Below are 24,077 nucleotides of genomic sequence, written 5' to 3'. Positions count from 1 at the left end.
CCTGAGGATGTAATCCCCACTCCCCCGGGTGGAGGTCGTGGCGACTCAGGAAGTCCACTTCCCAGTTGTCCACTTCTGGAATGAAAATTGTGGACAGCGCTCTTGCATTTCATTCCGCCCAGAGAACTATTTTTTACACTTCTCGCATGCAGGCCCTTTTTTTGTCCCCTCTTGTCGATTCATGTATTCCACTGCCGTGGCGTTGTCCGACTGAACCTGGATCGCCTGATCCCTGAGTACTGGGGAGGCCTGAATCAGAGCATTGAAGATAGCCCGAAGTTCCAGAATGTTGATCGGAAGTAGGGCCTCTTGGGCAGACCACCTGCCCTGGAACTGCGCCCCCTGGGTGACAGCTCCCCATCCTCTCAGGCTCGCATCCGTCATGAGGAGAATCCAATCCTGAATTCTGAAATGTCGACCTTCCAGCAGGTTGGAAGTCTGTAACCACCACAGGAGTGAAAACCTGGCCTGGGGTGACAGCTGAATCATTCGGTGCATCTGAAGATGTGAACCGGACCACTTGTTCAGAACGTCCAATTGGAAGGGTCTGACATGGATCCTGCCGAACTGTATTGCCTCATACGAGGCAACCATTTTCCCCAACAATTTCATGCAAAGATGAATGGAAACTTGAGCAGGTCGGAGAACCATGCGAACCATCTCTTGAAGTGCTCTCACCTTGTCCTCTGGGAGGAACACTCTCTGAGCTACAGTATCCAGTATCATACCCAGAAACAGGAGCCTTTGAGACGGTTCCAGTTGAGACTTCTGTAGATTGAGGATCCACCAGTGGCGAGACAGAAGCTGGATAGTGCGATCTATATGGTGCAGTAGAAGCTCCCTGGAACTTGCTTTTAATCAGGAGATCGTCCAGGTAAGGGACAATGTTGACCCCCTGGACTCTGAGCTGGAACATCATTTCCGACATCACCTTAGTAAACATCCTCAAAGCTGTAGACAGGTCGAAGGGCAATGCCTGAAACTGGTAGTGATCGTTCAGTAGGGCGAACCATAGATAGGCCTGATGAGGAGGCCAAATCGGGATACGTAGGTAGGCGTCCTTGATATCCAGGGACACAAGGAATTCTTGTTGTTGGAATTCAGGCCCGCAATCACCACTCTCAAAGATTCCATCTTGAATTTGAAAACCTTCAGGTAAGGATTCAAGGACTTCAGATTCAAAAGGGGTCTCACAGACCCGTCTCGTTTTGGCACTACAAACAAAGTGGAGTAGTAACCTTACCCTTGCTGTAGCAGGTGTACTGGAACAATGACCTGGGACTGGACCAACTTGCCGATGGCCAGTAGTAGCGTAACATGCATATTAACAAAAACTGGCAAGCCTGATTTGAAAAATCGTTGGGGAGGAGCACCGTAGAACTCCAGCTTGTAAACCTGAGAGATAAGGTCCCTTACCCAGGCATCTTGGCAGGACCCATCCCAGATGTGGCTGTAGTGACGTAACCGAGCTCCCACCACGAGATCCTCTCAGGGTGGGTGGGCACCATCATGCCGATGTCTTTGTGGAAGCTGATTTGGTGCTCTGTTCCTGAGAGCCGGCCTACCTCTGGAGCCTCTAGCTGCATTGGAGGCACCCCGGGCCCTAGATCAAAATCTGGAGGAGCGAAAGGACTGAGTAGACGGTCCCGGGTAGGTATGCCTAGCAGGCGGATCTCCTGAAGGGAGAAACGTTGATTTCCCAGCAGTAGCTTTGGAGATCCATACGTCCAATTCACCTCCAAAGAGCCATTCACCTGTGAAGGGAAGAGATTCCACATTACGTTTGGAATCAGCATCTGCAATCCATTGACGCAACCATATGGCTCTGCGTGCAGACACAGCCATAGCAGTGGTTCTAGCATTTATATTGCCAATCCCTTTAAGGGAGTCACAGATGACTCTTGCCGTGTCCTGAATGTGTTTCAGGAAAGTTACAGTAATAACCAAGGTCATATCACCTGAAAGACCCTCCTGCATCTGAGTAACCCATGTATGAATGGCATGTGTCATCCAGCAACCAGCAATGGCCGGCCTTTGAGCTACACCTGCAGCAGTGTAGTTAAATTTTAGCGTGGTCTCTATTTTCCTATCCCCCAGATCCTTTACCGTAAAAGAGCCCGGAGCAGGGAGCACCGCCTTTTTAGAAAGGTGAGAGACAGAGACGTCTACTGCTGGAGATTCTTCCCAGGATTTCCTGCCTTCAGGGGCAAATGGGAAGGTATTTAAAAACCTTTTGGACACCCGATATGTTTTATCTGGATTTTCCAGGCTAATTTATATAAATCATCCAATTCTTTGGAATCAGGAAAGGTGACAGTCAGTTTGTCTTGTGGGTGGAAAAATGACTGCTGATTAGTAGTGTCCTCCAGGGGGAGCTTTAACACATCCAGTATGGCCAATATGAGGGGTTCTATACCCTGTGTAGGGGTGGAATTCCCACTAATGGGGTTCCCATCATTCCCATCTGCCTGTATATCATCATCAGAATACGATAGGATTGCAGGTAAAGCACGTTTTAGAGAGCGAGGGATGGGAAGCATCAGCCTTAGCAGTTAGGTTAGCCACTGCTTGTTGCAGTTCTCGTGTTTTATTGGCATTAGCAGTGAGCTGAGATGACATATCCAACATCGTAGTTTTTCTAGCCCCCAGCCAGGAAGGCTCTGGACTCTCCCCCATGTTGATATCAGCAATTTGTGATGACTGACTACACTGCTCACATGATATGGAGCCAGATGAAATAGGGGAGAATCTGGCATTACATACACTGCATAACTTCTGTTTCACCATAATGAAATACAGACAATATACACATACAACACAGACTGAATACAATAGAAGCCTGCCCTACTGCATGTGAGAGGAGACACAGAAGAGAGGACCCCAGCGCACCCAACGCTGCACAGCCCCAGTGAGACTGTCAGCGTTTTATGTAGTACAATAAAACAATGATACTGCTGTACAGATCATTTGTAAACTGTGCACGAATAGCGGCTCTCCCCTCTACACCTAGTACCAGCGTTCCTGTGAGCTGTATGAGGCTGCTGCTGCTCGCTTATGCAGAAGTAGCCGCCAAAATGCCGCTGAGCCCGCTCTGATGTAGCCCTGCCCCTCGCTATGGCGCCGGAGCTACTATAAGATTTTTATACTGGCAATGTCTACACAGGCTGTATAGCTTCACATAAATGCTTGGTACCACACACCTTGGTACCACATACCTCGCGGGTCCAGCACAACTAACCGGGGGGCCCTCTTAGTGGGGCCCTTGGTTTGTACTCATGATGACGATCACCTTCAGGCTCTGTTAGGGGTCTGCAGCAAGCTGCAGCTGCGACAGCTAAGGCGCAGTGCCCCGCTTGAACAAACAACCCCGGAGAAGCGGGTCTGCACCTCATGAGGCCGGTGAATGTCTCCCCCCCCAACTCCCACGGCGCAGGTATGCTGTTGCCCAAACAGCATACCGAAAGTTTTAAATGAAATTGAAGAAAAAAAACTCTGGAGCTGCAGAGTGTGCATCCTCTCCTGAGGACACTTTTCTAAAACTGCTTGTAGGAGGGGGCATTTCGGGGAGGAGCCAGCACACCCAGTTGAAGAAATTTAAGGTGCACTGGCTCCTCTGGACCCATCTATACCTCATCGTGCTAATTCTGTCCCCGATATCCCCCCTGGATGCTAGAGAAAATAATTTACATCTGACACATAAAATGCCTGATAGTAAATAGATACCTTTTTAATCATGTTTAGTTAGCTTATCAGAATCAGAATCAGCTTTATTGGCCAAGTATACTAGGAATTTGTCTTCGGTTTGCTATACAACAGCCAAGCAGGTAACAGATAAGCAGGTGGTGGGGGGGGGGGGGGGCAAGTAAAGTCACACAGATAGGTATACCGTAGGGACACAAGTTAGTTTCATTTATGTCTAGTCAGTCAATGTTCAGGAGTTCAGCAGGCGGACAGCTTGGGGAAATAAACTTTTGAGGCTTCTGGTGGACCTGGCGGGGACGGCCTGTAACGCCTGCCTGAAGGAAGCAAGTTAAACATGCTGTGGCCGGGGTGTAGCTGGTCTTTTACTATCTTCATTGCCCGCTTTTTAGCTCTGGACAGGTACAGGTCCTGGACTGAGGGAAGGTCGGTCCCGATGATCTTCTCTGCGGTTCTGACCACCTTTTGGAGCCTGCATCTGTCCCTCGCGCTGGCGGAGCTGTACCATACGAGTATCGAGGAGCACAGTACTGACTCCACAATCGCGGAGTAGAAGAGGAGCAGAAGCTTCTGTGGGATGTTGAATTTCCTTAGTTACCTGAGGAAGAACAACCTCTGCTGCGCTTTCCCAACAGTGGCGTCAGCGTTGGACCCCATTTAAGGTCCCGGGAGATTGTGGTCCCTAGAAACTTGAAGGAGTCCACTAGCGATACCACACTGTCAGCAATCGTTAGCGGAGGTGCACTAGATGACTTCTTCCTGAAGTCCACTATCATCTCGACAGTTTTGATGGGGTTGAGCTCAAGGTTGTTATGGATGCACCACTGGGCCAACCGGTCTACTTACAGTCTATAGGCCGATTCGTCCCCGCCCTTGATGAGGCCGATGACGGTGGTGTCATCGGCAAATTTGATGATCTTTACTGATTGTGCCTCTGAGGTACAGTCATTTGTGTACAGGGAGAAGAGCAGGGGTGAGAGGACACAGCCTTGAGGGGCCCCTGTACTAATGGACCGCGCTTGAGAGGTGAATTCCCCCGCTTTCACCACCTGTGTCCTATCTGTCAGGAAGTCTACTATCCAGGAACAGGTAGCTTCTGGGACCCCTAGGCGAAGTAATTTGGGGTGGTTATCCAACATGTTGGTTATCCAACATGTACAATACACTTCTCATTGAAATAACCATTGACACCAATATTCACTGCCTTACATTGTATGCTACTACCCAATACATATATCTATTACATCTTATTAGTTCTTCTCTCAGACTCCTATGTGGTCAACTAGGCCAACAGTTGGTTCTTTAGGCAGCTGGAAATGAAGACGTTGTCACGCTTAAAGTTCAGACACTTAAAACTAAGCTATTATAAAATTGGCAGAGCTTGCAGTTGTCATATTACGAACAGGACTTAAAACCATTAGAGCCAATTCATTAGTAAGTTGTGAACCTACCATTCCAAAGCGGCCAGGTTGGTCCTCAGGGACATGGAGCTCTGGGAAAACAGTCTCCAAAAACCATTTGAATGATTTGCACTTCAGTCTCTCCCTTAGCTGTCTTCTCTCCGTCACATCTCCATATGGCTCCTGGAAAAGACACAATCTGCAAATATTAAATCTTAAATATTGATTTGCCTGTCACAAAAAGCAGCCAACAGACATATTAAACAGCAAGATATGAACAGCAAATACATAATGGTATTATATAATCTGTACAGTGCTGCAAGAGACTTACTATTATCTGTGCTACCTTTCCAAAGAGATATTTGAAAAAAATGTAAAATGTTAATGTACACAGAAAGAACTTAGAATTACTTATTGGTATTATGAGTTGGATAATATATATCATGCCTTTGATAACTGACATCATAATCTATAATATAACAATATTCCAGTATACAGTATCTTACCAAGCGGGCTGGAGGGTTTCGATGGTAGTAAAGCTCTTTATAATCATCCATCCAAACTTCTGCTGCACGCACGCTGTTTGCCAAAGCTTTACTCCGAGAGTATGGGGCTTGCTTGGGAAAGACATGTCCCACATGGGAACATGGGTGAACTTCAAGGGTTCCACCACACTGCCAGATCTGCAACAATACACAAAGCAAGTAATGTTTAAACATACTGAAGAGGGGGGTGGGGGGTAGATTTGGGGGGGTGCACATGTTATGTTCCCCTAACTCAGAGTATACATGTAATATAGGGGGTCATTCCGAGTTGTTCGCTCGCTAGCAGATTTTAGCAGCATTGCACACGCTAGACCGCCGCCCTCTGGGAGTGTATCTTAGCATAGCAGAATTGCGAACGAAAGATTAGCAGAATTGCGAATAGAAAATTCTTAGCAGTTTCTGAGTAGCTGGAGACTTACTCCTACACTGTGATCAGCTCAGCCCGTTTCGTTCCTGGTTTGACGTCACAAACATGCCCTGCGTTCGGCCAGCCACTCCCCCGTTTCTCCAGACACTCCCCGCGTTTAATCCTGGCACGCCTGCGTTTTTCCGCACACTCCCAGAAAACGGTCAGTTTCCGCCCAGATACACCCACTTCCTGTCAATCACACTCCGATCACATCAACAATGAAAATTCTTCGTTCGGACGTGAGTAAATCTACTAAGTTTTGTGCTAAAATACTTAGCGCATGCGCACTGCGAACCATGCGCATTTTTGCCTTAATCGCTCCGTTGCAAAAATCGGCAACGAGCGAACAACTCGGAATGACCCCCATACTGTAGTAAAGGAGACTGTGAGGAAAATGAAATGTACTACGATTTGTCAAAATCTACTGTTTATTCTACAGCAAATTTAAAGCAGTGTTTCATTTTATGCACTGTGATCTACTAAATAAACCTGCATTAAAAAGGGGTTTTATTAAAGACAATACCCAACATGTTTAGCCTTCAATAAAAATCACACCTTTAAATTCTACAGCAAAATGTACATTTTCACAAATCACAATTCATATAAACTTCCCCATGTCTTGGTATATAAATCATTTCCAAATATTGCTCAGTAAGGGATGCAGAATTTCTTGACTACAACAAGCAGAATATTTCCCCCACAAATCACTGGTAATCCCTAACTAATTATCTGGACAGGACAGTGATCATCAGAGCCTAGGACTGCATATAAAATGACGAGAGGATGCCTCTTTCCTAAAATAATGGTGGTGATGGTGGGGAGGGGGGTCGGGTGAACAAACAGCCATCTGAAAGGGTATTCAGAATTCAAACAGGATCAAAGAGCAAAGCTTATGTTGATGTAAAACTAATATTTCTATGAAACCTAGGCGGTCCTAAAATCATGGAAATACAGTATACAAATCTAGTATGGACTGGGGCACTAAAATAGCTCTGATATTTTACTGTGTGCACGCACAACAAATGGGCCGTGGTCACGACTCAATGGGGTGTGCCACAAGTTACGGGGGCCTGGCCTCGCAGCATGCCCACGTTTCCCTGAATGCAGGGCAGCCAAGTGCCCGGCCAGCTCCTTTCTCCATGTGTACTGCTTGGCCGAGCAGAGATGATATAAAGGTATGGGAACTTTTTGTTCTATGTCAGACTTTGGGGTTCAATCTAAATGAGAGACTGCGCCTTCATTTTACAGCTGTGCCCCAAGCCAGAATAGACTGCATGTTATATGCTGTAAGCTTTTTCCTATTTATTGAAATAGCAACACATTTGTTTATGTAATCTGCAACCCTTTTTCTTTATATCATTTCTATAACTAAGCACTGTACTTCTCTTATAAAGTATTCCTTTAATAGTCTTTTTCATATCTGCTCCAGAACTCAGTCTTTGAGGAAACTATTCGGTTGCTAAGCGTACATTATATCTAGTAGTATTTGCTAGAGGCAAGGGGAGACAAGCTAACTGCATGGTATTATGTGTCGCCAAGCCTACTCAAATGTGATAGAATCGGAACCAGTGGCCCTTTGTAATTACCACGTGCGGTGGTAGTAGAGAGATGTATGCTAGCATGGACAGAGTAATGGAGTATTTAATGTATTAAATTAAGCTCTGTCCTCAATACAAGGACTTGGGCATCTGCATAATTGCAGTTCTGACCTAGTGTAGTACCAGTCAAGGTGATCAATTACAACCTCTGACCATAGCCATAGTGCAAACTCAGGGAAAACTACTAGGGTCCCCGAAAGTAGTATCAAATATACTATTTCTGGAATATTTTATTTAAACAAAGAATAACTATATATGTCTGTTTTTAGAGCGCATGGAGTAAAATCGATACAGATCTGTATAATCAGACTTACTGAAAGAGGACCTGTCTTATGTTCTCTGATGTCATTATATTGGACTAATAAATATTGCTTCATGAACGATAATACTTAACAAAAACATGATTTTCCCCAGCATAGGAGCCATTTTTTTTAATTATTAATGGTGCTCTTGTCACCCACCGACTATGCCTGAAAAATGGAAGAAATACATTTGCTTTAATTGAATATATTACTTTACAGAAAACAAATCCCTTTCCATTAATACACTGATACAATACAATGCATCTACAGGTCAGTCAGAATACTAAGAATCAACAATAATATAGTATACCATAAGGAGGGGTGTGTGACAGGATGAACTCGCTCCGTGAGACGATCACAGATTTTTTACAATAATAGAATGGTTGTGGTTACTCATCACTGAGAAACCTGAGTGGACTTACTCCACCATCACTAGGGATTCCCTCTCATTGTCAGTAACAACCTGTTACTGACTCCTCACACTGCATAGTGGGCAGGTAATCTTACAACAGCACCTGGAACTGCTTGTTCGACACAGGTCCTGCAACCAGCACCTGGAACTGCTGACTTCTGGGTATGTTTGGACATGATGTTGCATCATCTCCTGGTTAGGAATGGTTAAATCCACCGATTCCTCGCTATGAACCAGGCTGCGCTATGTAGCAGGCAGAGGGCTTGAGCATGGAGAATGTGGGCCCAATCCAGAACAGCCAGAGAATGGAGTAGAGTTTGTTGCTAGTTTGGTAGTCACAGGTTACAAGTGTCTTACGGCAAGATGTTTATTGCACAAATGTCTTTAAAATGACAATTCGCTTGATGAAGATCCTTGGGACAATCACAGCATACGGATATCACAAAAGTACAATCCTTCCTGATGTTCAGGGATATAAATATTCAGGACTCCCAGGCCCTCTTTTTATCCAGATCTAACAAACAATATCACACGAGGAAAGCGTTCCCTAGGTCCCTTAATCAATGAAGCTACATGCTGTGCATGTACATTTAACATTGTCCTTAATGGATAGTGGGGAGTGGTCACTCCTCTGTGTCTGTGACCACCTGGACAGGTAACCACACCCCAGATGGAGCAAGTCTGGAGCTCTCCATTCACCCCACTATCACCAAGAGCCAGCTTAAATAAAGTCTGCTCTTTTCACAGTGCAATCGTTCTTACTTTCCTCTTTTGAAATAACACTATTGGTCCAGTGAACCAAGCCCCCCGCTTGGTCTCTAGACCTAGGGGTGTAGAAGGCACATAGTGTAACAATATATAGGACATAATCATAACAGTGTAAGCATAGAGGAAGAGACAATATACTGCCCAGAGACGAGCGAAGCGCACGAGGACATCCGGGGGAAGGACCCAGGGATGACATTGCTACAAGATCTAGAAGGTTTGAGATGGATATCTATTTGAAAACCAGTGTGAGGGAGACATCGTAAGCAAACAGGGGCCCCAAACTAGTTCAAATTTGTGGGGACAGTCATGTAGATAACAAATAATTTTCTCCATATTAGCAACAAACCAAATATAATCATTCAGTGCAGGGATAGTAGGAGCAGCGGAGGACTTCCAATTCCTAGCAATTAAGGATTTAGCAGCTACTAATATATGGGAAAACAATTTATTTAAAGTGGATCTAAATCTGGGAATGGGCGTACTAATAAGAATATCCACGGGTCTAATGTGAGTGGGCGGCCGGAGAGGGATTTCAATATATTGAGTACCTTATTCCAAAAATGAAGTATACGTGGACAAGTCCACCAGCTATGGAAAGAGTTCCCCTTTGACCACATCCTCACCAACAAACAGGAGTAGCAGAAGAGAACATCCTAGCCAACTTGTCCTGGGTGTAGTACCACCGATAGTATAATTTATAAGAGGTTTCCTTGAGGCGGGTTGAGATAGAGCTTTTAGCTATACCCTCTCGTACTTCCAACAATAATCGTCCGGAGGAGGGCCCAGGTCACCCTTCCCACTCCCGTTCATGGCGAGTCTGCGAGACAGAGGAAGCTCTAACCAGGCTTTGGAGTTTCTTTATAGTGCTGTAGGATCCTTACAGACATGCTATGTTGAGGCATGTTTTATTGTGGCGGGCGACTTTAATCAAGCAGATTTAAAAAAAATGATGCCAAGATTTTATAAGTATGTGTTAGTCACCACGCGGGGTGCGCACACATTCGATCAAGTCTATTCTAATTTAAGTTCAGCATATGAAACTTTCGCGTGTCCTCATATCGTCAACTCCGATCATTTATCCCTATTTTTGAGGCCCATTTATAAACCTCAGGTTAAGAGAGTTAAGCCTGTAATTAAAACGGTCACAATTTGGCCAGAGGGAGCAATGACGAGGTTGCAGGATATGTTGGAATTTACGAACTGGGAATTGTTTATTGAAGAGTGTTTGATCAATGGATCAATTGATATTGATTTATTGGCTTCTCTGATTTCTTGTTATATTAATACATGCACAGAGAGTGTGACGGTGAGGAAGAAAATAAAAAAAAATTCCAATGAGAAACCTTTGTTAAATGGGGAGGTTCGTGCTCTACTCAGAGCTAGGGACAGAGCTTTCAAGGCTGGTGATCAGGCTGCTTTGAGACTTGCTAGGGCCCAACTTAGTTTAGGCATTAAAAAAACAAAAAAGAGCTACTCAAAGAAGATTGAAAATGTTAGTAGCCTGAATAAAAATCCTAGGAGTTTGTGGCAGCTGATATACGAAGTGACCGGGTGCAAAGCTAAAAAGACTGACTATGGAGAGGTTAGCAAGGCACTGGTGGAGGATTTAAATACATTCTATTGCAGATTTGAGGAGAGTAATAGATTAACTCAGTTACCGCAGATTCCCAGAGAGGGGGACACCCCCCTGCTGCTTGATGAGGGCACTGTGGTTAATTGTTTGCGTCAGATAAATCCGGCCAAGTCAGCAGGACCTGACGGCATTCAAGGGAGGGTTCTTCATGGCTATGCAGAGCAACTGAGTGGCATTTTAACAGTTCTGTTTAATTTTTCACTCATGCACTGTGTAGTGCCGAGGAGTTTCAAGTTGACTAGTATTGTCCCAGTCCCCAAGAAAGGGTTAGCTAAATGTCTAAATGACTACTGGCCTATAGCATTAACATCTCTCATAATGAAATGCTTTGAGAGACTGGTATTGAATCATATTAAATCCTTCTTCACCACTGGGTTTGATCCGTTCCAGTTCGCTGGAATCGGAATCGGTGTACTGATGATGCGATTATTTTATTGTTGCATTCTATTTTGTCTCATTTGGAAGTGAGGAATATTTATGCCAGGATATTATTTGTTGATTTTAGTTCTGCTTTTAACACAGTGATTCCAGTATCTTTGATAAATAAACTATCTGCGCTAGGCATTGATAGTTTTACTTGTAATTGGGTTTTAGAATTTTTGACAAATCGTCCCCAGACGGTTAAAATGGGTAGCGTTAGGTCCGGGGAGGCGCAGATAAATACAGGTGTACCCTAGGGCTGTGTTCTCAGCCCTTTTCTATATTCGTTGTTCACTTATGATTGTGTGTCAGCAGATGCATCTGTCAAAATGATTACATTTGCGGATGATATTGCTGTAGTAGGGTTAATTAGGGATGATGACGAGTTAGGTCACAGGGCGGAAGTTGCGAAGTTAGTCGATTGGAGCAATGAAAATCATTTGTTTTTAAATAGCGGGAAGACTAAAGATCTGGTTGTGGACTTTAGGAGAAGACAGTCGCAGAAAACGCCAGTGTTTGTTGGTGATCGGGCTGTCGAAATGGTTATTTCGTTCCGCTTTTTGGGCATTCAGATTTCGTCATGTTTGACATGGTCAGAGCACCTGTTAGTTACAGTAAAAAAAGGCACAACAACGACTTTTTTTCCTGCGACGTTTAAGGGCGGCTGGTGTTGGTGCTCAGAACATGTTAAATTTCTATAGGTGCTCGGTAGAGAGCATCCTTAGTTATGGTATTGTGGTATGGTATGGTGGTTGCACTTTAAAAGATCGGTGTGCATTAGAGAGAATCAGGAAAACTGCCAGTAAAATCATTGGCATGCCATTGCCTAGCTTTGACGAGTTGTACAGGTGTAGGGTTTTAAGCAAAGCTTAATTAATTATTAATTTAATTAATTATTTTATCAAAAAGCGAGCATCCTTTTAGTAAGTTCTTTGTCAAACTTCCATCCCGAAAGAGGTTTCGTGCTTTGTTAACCCGAACCAGTCGTTTTAGGATTAGTTTTATTCCATCTGCAGTACGCATGTTAAATGTATGATTGTATGTTTTGTTAGTTTTGATGATGTCGCCTGCTACTTGATGCTATGTACTATTGTAATTTCGTCTGTCAAATTGTTTGGCTGATGACAATAAATTGAACTTGAACTGGGATAAGGAGGAGAACTTATGTTTGAGATCATCAATTGTCATCCAGTTATCTTGGAGACATAGGTCATGTACTGCATGGACCCCCGCGCTGTGCCAAAGGTGTGAATCGAAGAGGGGAAATCCCAGCGGGAAAGGCAGGGTTGTCCCAAAGGGGGGTGAGGGGGGAGTAGGAGCAGGACAGTTTACATTTTGCTAGAGAGTTATTCCAGATGGAAAGAAGGAATTTAAGAGAAGAAGAGTTCGTCAGTGAGAGTTGATATGGTTTGCCCAGACCCTACAGAGAAGCCAGTGAACGAAATCCCAAGGAAAAGGCTTCTAAATCCACCCAGGCAATAGAGCCTTGGAGTACGAAGGAGGCTACAATTTGGCTCAAGTGGCTAGCCAGATAATAAAATTTAACATCTGGAAATCCCCGACCACCCTCAGAACGAGGGAGCCCAAGTACAGTAAAAGTAATTCTTGGGGGTTTATCGTTTCAAACAAACTTCACAAAAGAGGTCTGGGCGTCCCTAAGAACCCTCTCCGGAACTCTGACAGGTAAAGTTTTAAAGAGGTAAAAGAAGTTGTGGCATTACTGTCATTTTGAGGGCAATTATCCTACCCAGGCAGGATAGGATATGAGCCCTCCATTTTGCTAGGTCGTATTTAATTTTACTGAAAAGACGTGGAAAATTCTCAGAGTACAGAGAGCTATAGTGGGATGTAATATAGACCGTTGAGTATTTAATCTTATTGGTCTGCCAGCGAAGATCGTAGGAAGAATGCAAGGAGAGTTTTAGAACTTCTGAGACATGTAATAGCATGGCTTCGTATTTAATAAAATTGATTTTATAGCCCGAAAGGTATCCATATTCTTCTATAATCTGATACAAGGCTGGAAGAGAAGACTGCGGCTGAGTAAGGGACGTGCATAACTATTGAATGATATATTATTGATCAATTACGTTTGCTGGCTGTATATTAGAGGTTGTTACTACTCTTGCTACTGGTGACCATAGTGATGGTATTAATATATTGATATTTTACCACTTTTATGATATTTATTGTTTACGGATCATGAAAATTAATGGGCAAAGGTATCAAAGCTTGGAGAAAGAAAACATGGAGAGAGCTAAAGTACAAACCAATCAGCTCCTGTCATGTTACAGGCTGTGTTTAAACAATGAAAGAAGCTACTTTCTCTCTCACGAAGCTTTGATAAATTTGAGCCAGTGTCACTATTGTTAGTTAGTGTAATTAGTGTAATTGTCTATGCATATTGCATTGGCCATCAAAATGGGATTAGTACAAATCAGAAATATAAAAAATAAGATTTTACTCACCGGTAAATCTATTTCTCGTAGTCCGTAGTGGATGCTGGGAACTCCGTAAGGACCATGGGGAATAGACGGGCTCCGCAGGAGACTGGGCACTCTAAAAGAAAGATTAGGTACTATCTGGTGTGCACTGGCTCCTCCCTCCATGCCCCTCCTCCAGACCTCAGTTAGGAGACTGTGCCCGGAAGAGCCGACACAATAAGGAAGGATTTTGAATCCCGGGTAAGACTCATACCAGCCACACCAATCACACCGTATAACTCGTGATACTATACCCAGTTAACAGTATGAAATATAACTGAGCCTCTCAACAGATGGCTCAACAATAACCCTTTAGTTAGGCAATAACTATATACAAGTATTGCAGACAATCCGCACTTGGGATGGGCGCCCAGCATCCACTACGGATTACGAGAAATAGATTTACCGGTGAGTAAAATCTTATTTTCTCTGACGTCCTAGTGGATGCTGGGAACTCCGTAAGGACCATGGGGATTATACCAAAGCTCCCAAACGGGCGGGAGAGTGCGGATGACTCTGCAGCACCGAATGAGAGAACTCAAGGTCCTCCTCAGCCAGGGTATCAAATTTGTATAATTTAGCAAACGTGTTTGCCCCTGACCAAGTTGCAGCTCGGCAAAGTTGTAAAGCCGAGACCCCTCGGGCAGCCGCCCAAGATGAGCCCACTTTCCTTGTGGAATGGGCTTTTACTGATTTAGGATGCAGCAATCCAGCCGCAGAATGCGCCAGCTGAATTGTGCTACAAATCCAGCGAGCAATAGTCTGCTCAGAAGCAGGAGCACCTAGTTTGTTGGGTGCCTACAGGATAAAAAGCGAGTCAGTTTTCCTGACTCCAGCCGTCCTGGAAACATAAATTTGCAAGGCCCTGACTACGTCCAGTAACTTGGAATCTTCCAAGCCCCTAGTAGCCGCAGGCACTACAATAGGTTGGTTCAAGTGAAAAGCTGATACCACCTTAGGGAGAAACTGGGGACGAGTCCTCAATTCTGCCCTATCCATATGGAAAATCAGATAAGGGCTTTTACATGACAAAGCCGCCAATTCTGACACACGCCTGGCCGAAGCCAAGGCCAATAACATGACCACTTTTTTCCACATGCGATATTTCAGATCCACAGTTTTAAGTGGCTCAAACCAATGTGATTTCAGGAAACTCAACACCACGTTGAGATCCCAAGGTGCCAAAGGAGGCACAAAAGGGGCTGAATATGTAGCACTCCCTTTACAAATGTCTGAACTTCAGGCAGTGAAGCCAGTTCTTTCTGGAAGAAAATCGACAGAGCCGAAATCTGGACCTTAATGGAACCCAATTTTTAGGCCCATAGTCACTCCCGACTGTAGGAAGTGCAGAAAACGACCCAGCTGAAATTCCTCTGTAGGGGCCTTCCTGGCCTCACACCACGCAACATATTTTCGCCAAATACGGTGATAATGGTTTGCGGTTACTTCTTTCCTGGCTTTTATCAGCGTAGGAATGACTTCCTCCGGAATGCCCTTTTCCTTTAGGATCCGGAATTCAACCACCATGCCGTCAAACGCAGCCGCGGGAAGTCTTGGAACAGACAGGGCCCCTGCTGTAACAGATCCTGTCTGAGCGGTAGAGGCCATGGGTCCTCTGATATCATTTCTTGAAGTTCTGGGTACCAAGCTCTTCTTGGCCAATCCGGAACCACGAGTATCGTTCTTACTCCTCGCCTTCTTATTATTCTCAGTACCTTTGGTATGAGAGGCAGAGGAGGGAACACATAAACCGACTGGTACACCCACGGTGTCACTAGAGCGTCCACAGCTATCGCCTGAGGGTCCCTTGACCTGGCGCATTATCTCTTTAGCTTTTTGTTGAGGCGGGACGCCATCATGTCCACCTGTGGCCTTTCCCAACGGTTTACCAACAGTTTGAAGACTTCTGGATGAAGTCCCCACTCTCCCGGGTGTAGGTCGTGTCTGCTGAGGAAGTCTGCTTCCCAGTTGTCCACTCCCGGAATGAACACTGCTGACAGTGCTAAGACGTGATTTTCCGCCCATCGGAGAATCCTTGTGGCTTCTGCCACGCCATCCTGCTTCTTGTGCCGCCCTGTCGGTTTACATGGGCGACTGCCGTGATGTTGTCTGATTGGATCAGTACCGGCTGGTTTTGAAGCAGAGGTCTTGCCTGACTTAGGGCATTGTAAATGGCCCTCAGTTCCAGAATATTTATGTGTAGGGACGACTCCTGACTTGACCAAAGTCCTTGGAAATTTTTTTCCCTGTGTGACTGCCCCCCAGCCTCGAAGGCTGGCATCCGTGATCACCAGGACCCAGTCCTGTATGCCGAATCTGCGGCCCTCTAGAAGATGAGCACTCTGCAGCCACCACAGCAGAGACACCCTGGTCCTTGGAGACAGGGTTATCAGCCGATGCATCTGAAGATGCGATCCCGTCCAAGAGGTCCCACTGAAAAGTTCTTGCATGGAACCTGCCGAATGGAACTGCTTCGTAGGAAGCTACCATTTTTTCCAGGACTCGCGTGCAGTGATGCACCGACACCTGTTTTGGTTTCAGGAGGCCTCTGACTAGAGATGACAGCTCCTTGGCTTTCTACTGCGGGAGAAACACTTTTTTCTGTTCTGTGTCCAGAACCATCCCCAGGAACAGTAGATGCGTCGTAGGAACCAGCTGCGACTTTGGAATATTCAGAATCCAGCAGTGCAGTGGTAGCACTTCCCGAGATAGTGCTACTCTGACAAACAACTGCTCCCTGGACCTCGCCTTTATAAGGAGATTGTCCAAGTACTGGATAATTCTTTCGGCCATTACCTTGGTAAATACCCTCGGTGCCGGGGACAGACCAACGGCGACGTCTGGAATTGGTAATGACAATTCTGTACCACAATTTTGAGGTACTCCTGGTGAGGAGGGTAAATAGGGACATGCAGGTAAGCATCCTTGATGTCCAGTGATACCCTGAAATTCTCCAGGCTTGCAATAATCGCCCTGAGCGATTCCATTTTGAACTTGAACCTTCGTATATAAGTGTTCAAGGATTTCAATTTTAGAATGGGTCTCACCGAACCGTCTGGTTTCGGTACCACAACATTTTTGGAATAGTAACCCCGGCCTTGTTGAAGGAGGGGTACCTTGATTTCACCTGCTGGAAGTACAGCTTGTGAATTGCCGCCAGTACTAATTCCCTATATCCGAGGGCAGCAGGCAAGGCTGATGTGAGGTAACGGCGAGGGGGAGTCGCCTCGAACTCCAGCTTGTATCCCTGTGATACTACTTGCAGAACCCGGTGATTCACTTGTGGGCAAGCCCACTGGTCCCTGAAGTTCCCGAGACGCGCCCCCACCGCACCTGTCTGTGGAGCCCCAGCGTCATGCTGTGGACTCAGAGGAAGCGAGGGAGGATTTTTGATCCTGGGAACTGGCTGTCTGTGCAGCTTTTTCCTTCTTCCCTTGTGCAGAAAGGAAGCGCCTTTGGCCCCCTTGCTTTACTGAAGCCGAAAGGACTGTACCCGATAATACAGTGCTTTCTTAGGGTGTGAGGAAACCTGAGGTAGAAATTTTTCTTCCCAGCTGTTGCTGTGGATACAAGGTCCCAGAGACCATCCCCAAACAATTCCTCACCCTTATAAGGCATAATCTCCATGTGCCTTTTAAAGTCAACATCACCTGTCCACTGCCGGGTCTCTAATACCCTCCTGGCAGAATGGACCTTGCATTAATTCTGGACGCCAGCCGGCAAATATCCCTCTGTGCATCCCTCATATATAAGACTACGTCTTTAATATGCTCTATGTTAGCACCATATTCTCCCTGTCTAGGGTATTAATATTATCTGACAGGGTATCAGACCCTGCTGCAGCAGCACTATTCATGCTGAGGCAATTGCAGGTCTCAGTATAATACCTGAGTGTGTATATACAGACTTCAGGATAGCCTCCTGCTTTTTATCAGCAGGCTCCTTCAAAGTGGCCGTATCCTAAGACGGCAGTGCCACCTTTTATGACAAACGTGTGAGCGCCTTATCCACCCTATATATATCTCCCAACGTGACCTATCCTCTGGCGGGAAAGGGTACGCCAGCAGTAATTTTTTTGAAATTACCAGTTTCTTATCGGGGGAACCCACGCTTCTTCACACACTTCATTCACTCATCTGATGGGGGAACAAAACACCGGCTGCTTTTTCTCCCCAAACATAAAACCCCTTTTATGTCGTACTTGGGTTCATGTCAGAAATGTGTAACACAATTTTTATTGCCGAGATCATGCAACGGATGTTCCTAGTGGATTGTGTATATGTCTCAACCTCGTCGACACTGGAGTCAGACTCCGTGTCGACATCTGTGTCTGCCATCTGAGGTAACGGGCGTTTTTTGAGCCCCTGATGGCCTTTGAGACGCCTGGGCAGGCGCGGGCTGAGGAGCCGGCTGTCCCACAGCTGTTACGTCATCCAGCCTTTTATGTAAGGAGTTGACACTGTCGGTTAATACCTTCCACCTATCCATCCACTCTGGTGTCGGCCCCACAGGGGGCGACATCCCATTTATCGGCATCTGCTCCGCCTCCACATAAGCCTCCTCATCCAACATGTCGACACAGCCGTACCGACACACCACACACACACAGGGAATGCTCTGACTGAGGACAGGACCCCACACAGCCCTTTGGGGAGACAGAGAGAGAGTATGCCAGCACACACCAGAGCGCTATATAATGTAGGGATAAACACTATCACTGAGTGAATTTTCCCCAATAGCTGCTTGTATAAACAATATTGCGCCTAAATTTAGTGCCCCCCCTCTCTTTTTAACCCTTTGAGCCTGAAAACTACAGGGGAGAACCTGGGGAGCTGTCTTCCAGCTACACTGTGAAGAGAAAATGGCGCCAGTGTGCCGAGGGAGATAGCTCCGCCCCTTTTTCGCGGACTTTTCTCCCGCTTTTTTATGGATTCTGGCAGGGGTAATTATCACATATATAGCCTCTGGGGCTATATATTGTGATCATTTTGCCAGCCAAGGTGTTTTTATTGCTGCTCAGGGCGCCCCCCCCCCCCCCCCCCAGCGCCCTGCACCCTCAGTGACCGGAGTGTGAAGTGTGTATGAGGAGCAATGGCGCACAGCTGCAGTGCTGTGCGCTACCTTGGTGAAGACTGAAGTCTTCTGCCGCCGATTTTCCGGACCATCTTCATGCTTCTGGCTCTGTAAGGGGGACGGCGGCGCGGCTCCGGGAATGAACACCAAGGACGGGTCCTGCGGTCGATCCCTCTGGAGCTAATGGTGTCCAGTAGCCTAAGGGGTACATTTACTAAGCAGTGATAAGAGCGGAGAAGTGAGCCAGTGGAGATATTTCCCCATCAACCAATCAGCAGCTCTGTATAATTTTATAGTATGCAAATTATAGATGTTACTTCAGTGCTGATTGGTTGCCATGGGCAACTTCTCCACTGGCTCACTTCTCCGCTCTTATCACTGCTTAGTAAATGTACCCCTAAGAAGCCCAAGCTAGCTGCAAGCAGGTAGGTTCGCTTCTTCTCCCCTTAGTCCCTCGTTGCAGTGAGCCTGTTGCCAGCAGGTCTCACTGTAAAATAAAAAACCTAACATATACTTTCTTTCTAGGAGCTCAGGAGAGCCCCTAGTGTGCATCCAGCTCGGCCGGGCACAGAAATCTAACTGAGGTCTGGAGGAGGGGCATAGAGGGAGGAGCCAGTGCACACCAGATAGTACCTAATCTTTCTTTTAGAGTACCCAGTCTCCTGCGGAGCCCGTCTATTCCCCATGGTCCTTACGGAGTTCCCAGCATCCACTAGGACGTCAGAGAAATATTAATACCAAAAGTCAGTTGTACTATATTGTACTATATTTTTTTTTTGTGAAGATTGCTGCAAATTATATAGAATATTAGCATTTGCCCGCGACTTGGCTTATGTGGATGTCTGTTATTACTCAGTGGAACTAATTTTACAAAGACAGTAGTGCCATCTAATATTGTGATGTATATTTTATATTGTACACGTTAATCACAAAATTTCTTTGTAAACAATATTTGCAGATTTTCCTTCAGGGATTAACACAAAAAGATGTTTGTGGCTACTAACTCGTGAGCAAACCAAGTAAAGCTGCTCATAGGAGAAGCAGGTTAATTTTGACAGTGCGCTGCTCCACTGTAGCGTGTTGGTCGGTCCTCACTCACCTTCGTAGCTGAAGTTCACCTAAATGGCACGTGGTGACCCGCAGTTTCCACGTTTGGTTATTAGCAATGGTGCCATTTGTCCAGTCACGATACACGTTCACCACGGCATAACGTGAACAGTTCACAAACTGTGCTGTTTTAGAAATACTGCCGCCCTTGGCTCGAAAGCCGATAATCATCCCTTTTTGCAACTCTGATAAAATCGCCCCTTTTACCCATGACAACGCACGACACGTGACGTACCTCATGGTCTACACACTGCCGGTGTCAAATGTAGGAGGTGGTCATAATAATGTGACTCGACATTATACTGTATATTTATATAAACATACACACATATATACATACATACATACATACATACATACATACATACACACACTCACTCACACATCATAACTTTGGACTACACACACGGAGTGTCAGGCATCTGGTTTTTCTTACATTGTTCCTCTCCCTGATGTCAAATTGAAATAATACAAAACTCAGTTTCAGTCTAGGTCACTATGCTATACAATAGTGAAAACAGTATGGAGATCCCGACAGCAACATCCCAATACTCAGGATCCCGACACCTACCAGGTGAGGGTGCTACCCCTAATCCCTAACTCACCTTAATTACAGCATGACCCTAATCCCCTGCAGCGCCTGATCCTAATCCCCCCTCCTGGCAGCCTATACTTTACCCTCCCCAGGGGTGCCTAACCCTAAACCTCCCTCACTGCTGCCTAACCCGAGCTCCCCTGCAGCCAACAGCTACCCTCCCAACCGCCCACGGCTTACCTCTCATCAGTCTCGGCATACTTAAATTCAGGATCCCGGCACTGGTATGCAATCCATGTCGGGATCCCGATGTCGGCATTCTGGCGTTTGTGATTCGACTGCCAGGATCCCACATGCAGGGATCCTGACTGGATCCCACTAGAGTGCCTCCCATTTTGTGAAGGTTATCACAAATCGTGTTTTTTGTATTGATGTCAACAGAATATTAAAACTATGATATTTCATTACAGTAATTAATTTGTTAATATGGGGTAAATTAGGCTGTTTAAAGGAGCCACAAAGGTTCTGAAGTACTGTACATGGATTATGCAAAGCAGCAGTAAAACATGACTTATCAATAGCACAGTAACTGTAAATGTAAATATCTTTGGAAAAACACAGTAGTACATTTGACAACCTAGGCAGTGGACAAGGGCTGGGAAACTCACTGTATATATAGACAGTTCAGCACTGTAACCAACAAAGGGCAAGTCCGAGGATGAGAAACCATGAAAAGTGGAAGAAATAGTATTATGGAGGAACATAGGAAATGATGGCCCTGCCATGGAAACATTACCTACTAAGAGGGGTGAATAATTGAAGGGTGAACTCGGGAAAGAAAACCATGGGAGGAGAGAATAGCACATATACAGGCAGAGTGATGGTAGGTTTTGATGAAAAGGTGATTTTTGACTGAACATTTTAAGATAGTGAGATTCTCAGACAGTCGGACTTGGCGATGGTGCGAGAGCCACAGAAGGGTTGGACGGGGAGAAATCTTGGAGACAGGTATCACAGGAGGTACTCACTGTGCCATACTTCACTCTTTAAAGGAGGACTAACAGTGAATTTAACAATGGTGCGGGCAACAATAAATTTGAAGGGTCTTATTTGCCACTTACTGGTGGAGTTTCTGCTACTTACCAACTTGACCCTGCCTACAACATGAAGCAACTTTCAATATATTTTCAAGGGCCTCTATGCTGGTATGTAAATAACCACTTAATTTGACTTCATCTCAATGGCCATATATTTTCGCCAACTTTCAAACGTTAAATGAGTATTAATCAATTATATATATATATATATATATATATATATATATATATATATATATATATATAAAGATAACTTACCCTAAATGAAAATTCAAGATTTTCTCCACCCCATACTTCCATTCCAGTATCATACGATCCCAAGTATTCAAAATATTTCTTACTGACAGAAAATAACCCACCGGCCATGGTTGGAGAACTGAAAAGAAGAAAATGTTGACAACATATTAATATATCAATATACCCAGAAACACAATATGCAATTGCCATACTGTTGCCACCTAATGGGACAAAGTGCCCTTTATCTATGCTTGTTTTGAAGTAGATCTTTCTCTCTAATTCAGACTGCAAAACTAAGAGAGCCTTCACAGCTAGTGTTATCACTGTCCAAATCTGGCCATGCAAAGGTTAGGAGCATCTAAAATATTGCTTAAATGACACAACGTCACTTATCCAATTATGCTAATGCCCCGCGGTTCTACTAACACTACGGCAAGTGGTAGGAACAAAAAGAAGCTTTTTCCTTGTAAAGATGTTGGTTGCTGCTGCTGCTACTCAAGGTCAGCGTTAAGGTGGAAGTATGGCATTGGCAATGATGTCACAGCCAAACGTCATATTCCCAGTGTGAGACGCACAGCCTGCAACCTCACCAGTGCAGTGGGAGGGGGTTAACAGAGCACAAAGGGGGGTAAGGCATACTAACCCACGGCAGCTATCCTTATTCACATAAGAGAGGATAAATCAATGTTATAAAGGGACTTATGTGACTGTAAATTAATTCCACAATAATCAGGAATATTACAATAGATTCCAAATAAGCCTCTAATTTCAACTTATACTTAATTCTTCTATTTTTCTTCTCACCAAGGGGCAGATGTATTAAGCCTGGAGAAGTGATAAAGCAGTGAATAGTGGTAGGTGATAACGCACCAGCCAATCATTACGGGTTTGACTTTCCACTTATCACTTCTTCAGGCTTAATACATCTGCCCCCATGTGGTTTAAATGCATAATGCTAAATAAATATTAACCTTTCTAACTCACACAAAGTCAACAGTAAACAGCAGTTGAAATAAAAGTATACCCGGCAACCAAAGAATATCATGCAGAAACAGCAAAAATGTAATTCGAAAACATCATACTGTAAGTAGGTGTATAAGATTTGCAGTAGTGCATACTCTCTGCTAAAATAAAGAACAGAGGGGGTAATTCAGAGGTGATCGTAGCAGCAAATTTGTTAGCAGTTGGGCAAAACCATGTGCACTGCAGGTGTGGCAGATATAACATGTGCAGAGAGTTAGATTTGGGTTTTGGGTTATTTTGTTTCTGTGCAGGTTAAATACTGGCTGCCTTATTTTTACACTGCAATTTAGATTTAAGTTTGAACACACCCCACCCAAATCTAACTCTCTATGCACATGTTATATCTGCTCCACCCTCCCCCTCCCCCCTGCAGTGCACATGGTTTTGCCCTACTGCTAATAAATTTTCTGCTGCGATCAACTCTTAATTATGCCCGTATTTCCCAAGTCTTCGAAACTCTGCTGGAGAAAATGCAACACATTTCATGGAAATGTTCTGCAATATCTCAGTAGCATTCAAAATCATTGAGCAACTTACTGATGTCTAAGTACTAAATGATCCACTGGTTGTGCCGTTACATAAACCGATAAAACCGGTTGGTAATTTTATGGACCATCTTATATTGCACTTGTGTCATGTTGTCATGCTGCTAGACATCAGATTGATGTGGAATGGAAGAAAATATCTACCCAGCTAGGACTGTATTTGTAAACTAAACCTGATTTAGTAAATATCCAGGATGTTGAATAATCTATTTCTGCATATAATGAGATCTGGTAATCCTGATTTCGTTATAACACAAACCCCTTAAGGCTAACTTTAAAGTTATTCTTATATAGTGTTTCCCCAAGGATGCGGGCAGGGCACTAATGGGGGAGTACATAAGTCCTGGGACTTCCCCAAGCTCTCCTCTTAATGTAAACAGATGCAGTGCGCATGCACATGGCATCTATACACGTAGCGGACGCACGGCAATGGGCAGGCTTGTTAAGCAAGGTGCCACTAAAAGGGCAGGGCCCATTTTGCCCTTTAAAAACCAGGAATGGTGCAGCATCCTGCTGAAACAGCCTAGCTTGAACAGTACTTATACGATAGTATCTGTCTAATCATATATCCCTTCCACATATTAAATGTGGCCACTGCTTTTCTTCCCTCATATCTCTATTCCTTACCAAAGAACAGTTTCATAGGAGAAAAAAAAATAGGATTTAAATTACCTACCGGTAAATCCTTTTCTCGTAGTCCGTAGGGGATACTGGGAATCCATTTAGAACCATGTGGTATAGACGGGTCCACTAGGAGCCATGGGCACTTTAAGAAATTGATAATGTGCGCT

At 44.9% G+C, this 24,077-nt stretch overlaps 1 protein-coding gene across 2 annotated transcripts in view; it reads right to left on the bottom strand.

The window, feature by feature from the left end:
- GALNT12 (polypeptide N-acetylgalactosaminyltransferase 12) overlaps positions 1 to 24,077 on the bottom strand; it is a 217,725-nt gene that overhangs the window by 48,688 nt on the left and 144,960 nt on the right. For both annotated transcript variants that reach the window (XM_063922807.1, XM_063922808.1), the window contains exons 6-8: positions 21,740 to 21,857; positions 5,606 to 5,782; positions 5,151 to 5,282 (exon numbers count right to left, since the gene is read on the bottom strand). In XM_063922807.1, coding sequence (XP_063778877.1) covers positions 5,151 to 5,282; positions 5,606 to 5,782; positions 21,740 to 21,857 — 427 coding nt within the window. The remainder of the gene's footprint in view (positions 1 to 5,150; positions 5,283 to 5,605; positions 5,783 to 21,739; positions 21,858 to 24,077) is intronic.

The sequence above is a fragment of the Pseudophryne corroboree genome, chromosome 5 (assembly GCF_028390025.1).
Source record: "Pseudophryne corroboree isolate aPseCor3 chromosome 5, aPseCor3.hap2, whole genome shotgun sequence".
Classification (NCBI taxonomy): Eukaryota; Metazoa; Chordata; class Amphibia; order Anura; family Myobatrachidae; genus Pseudophryne; species Pseudophryne corroboree.
Note: the sequence above shows the minus strand (reverse complement) of the source record. Positions and strands in the feature narration are given on the sequence as shown.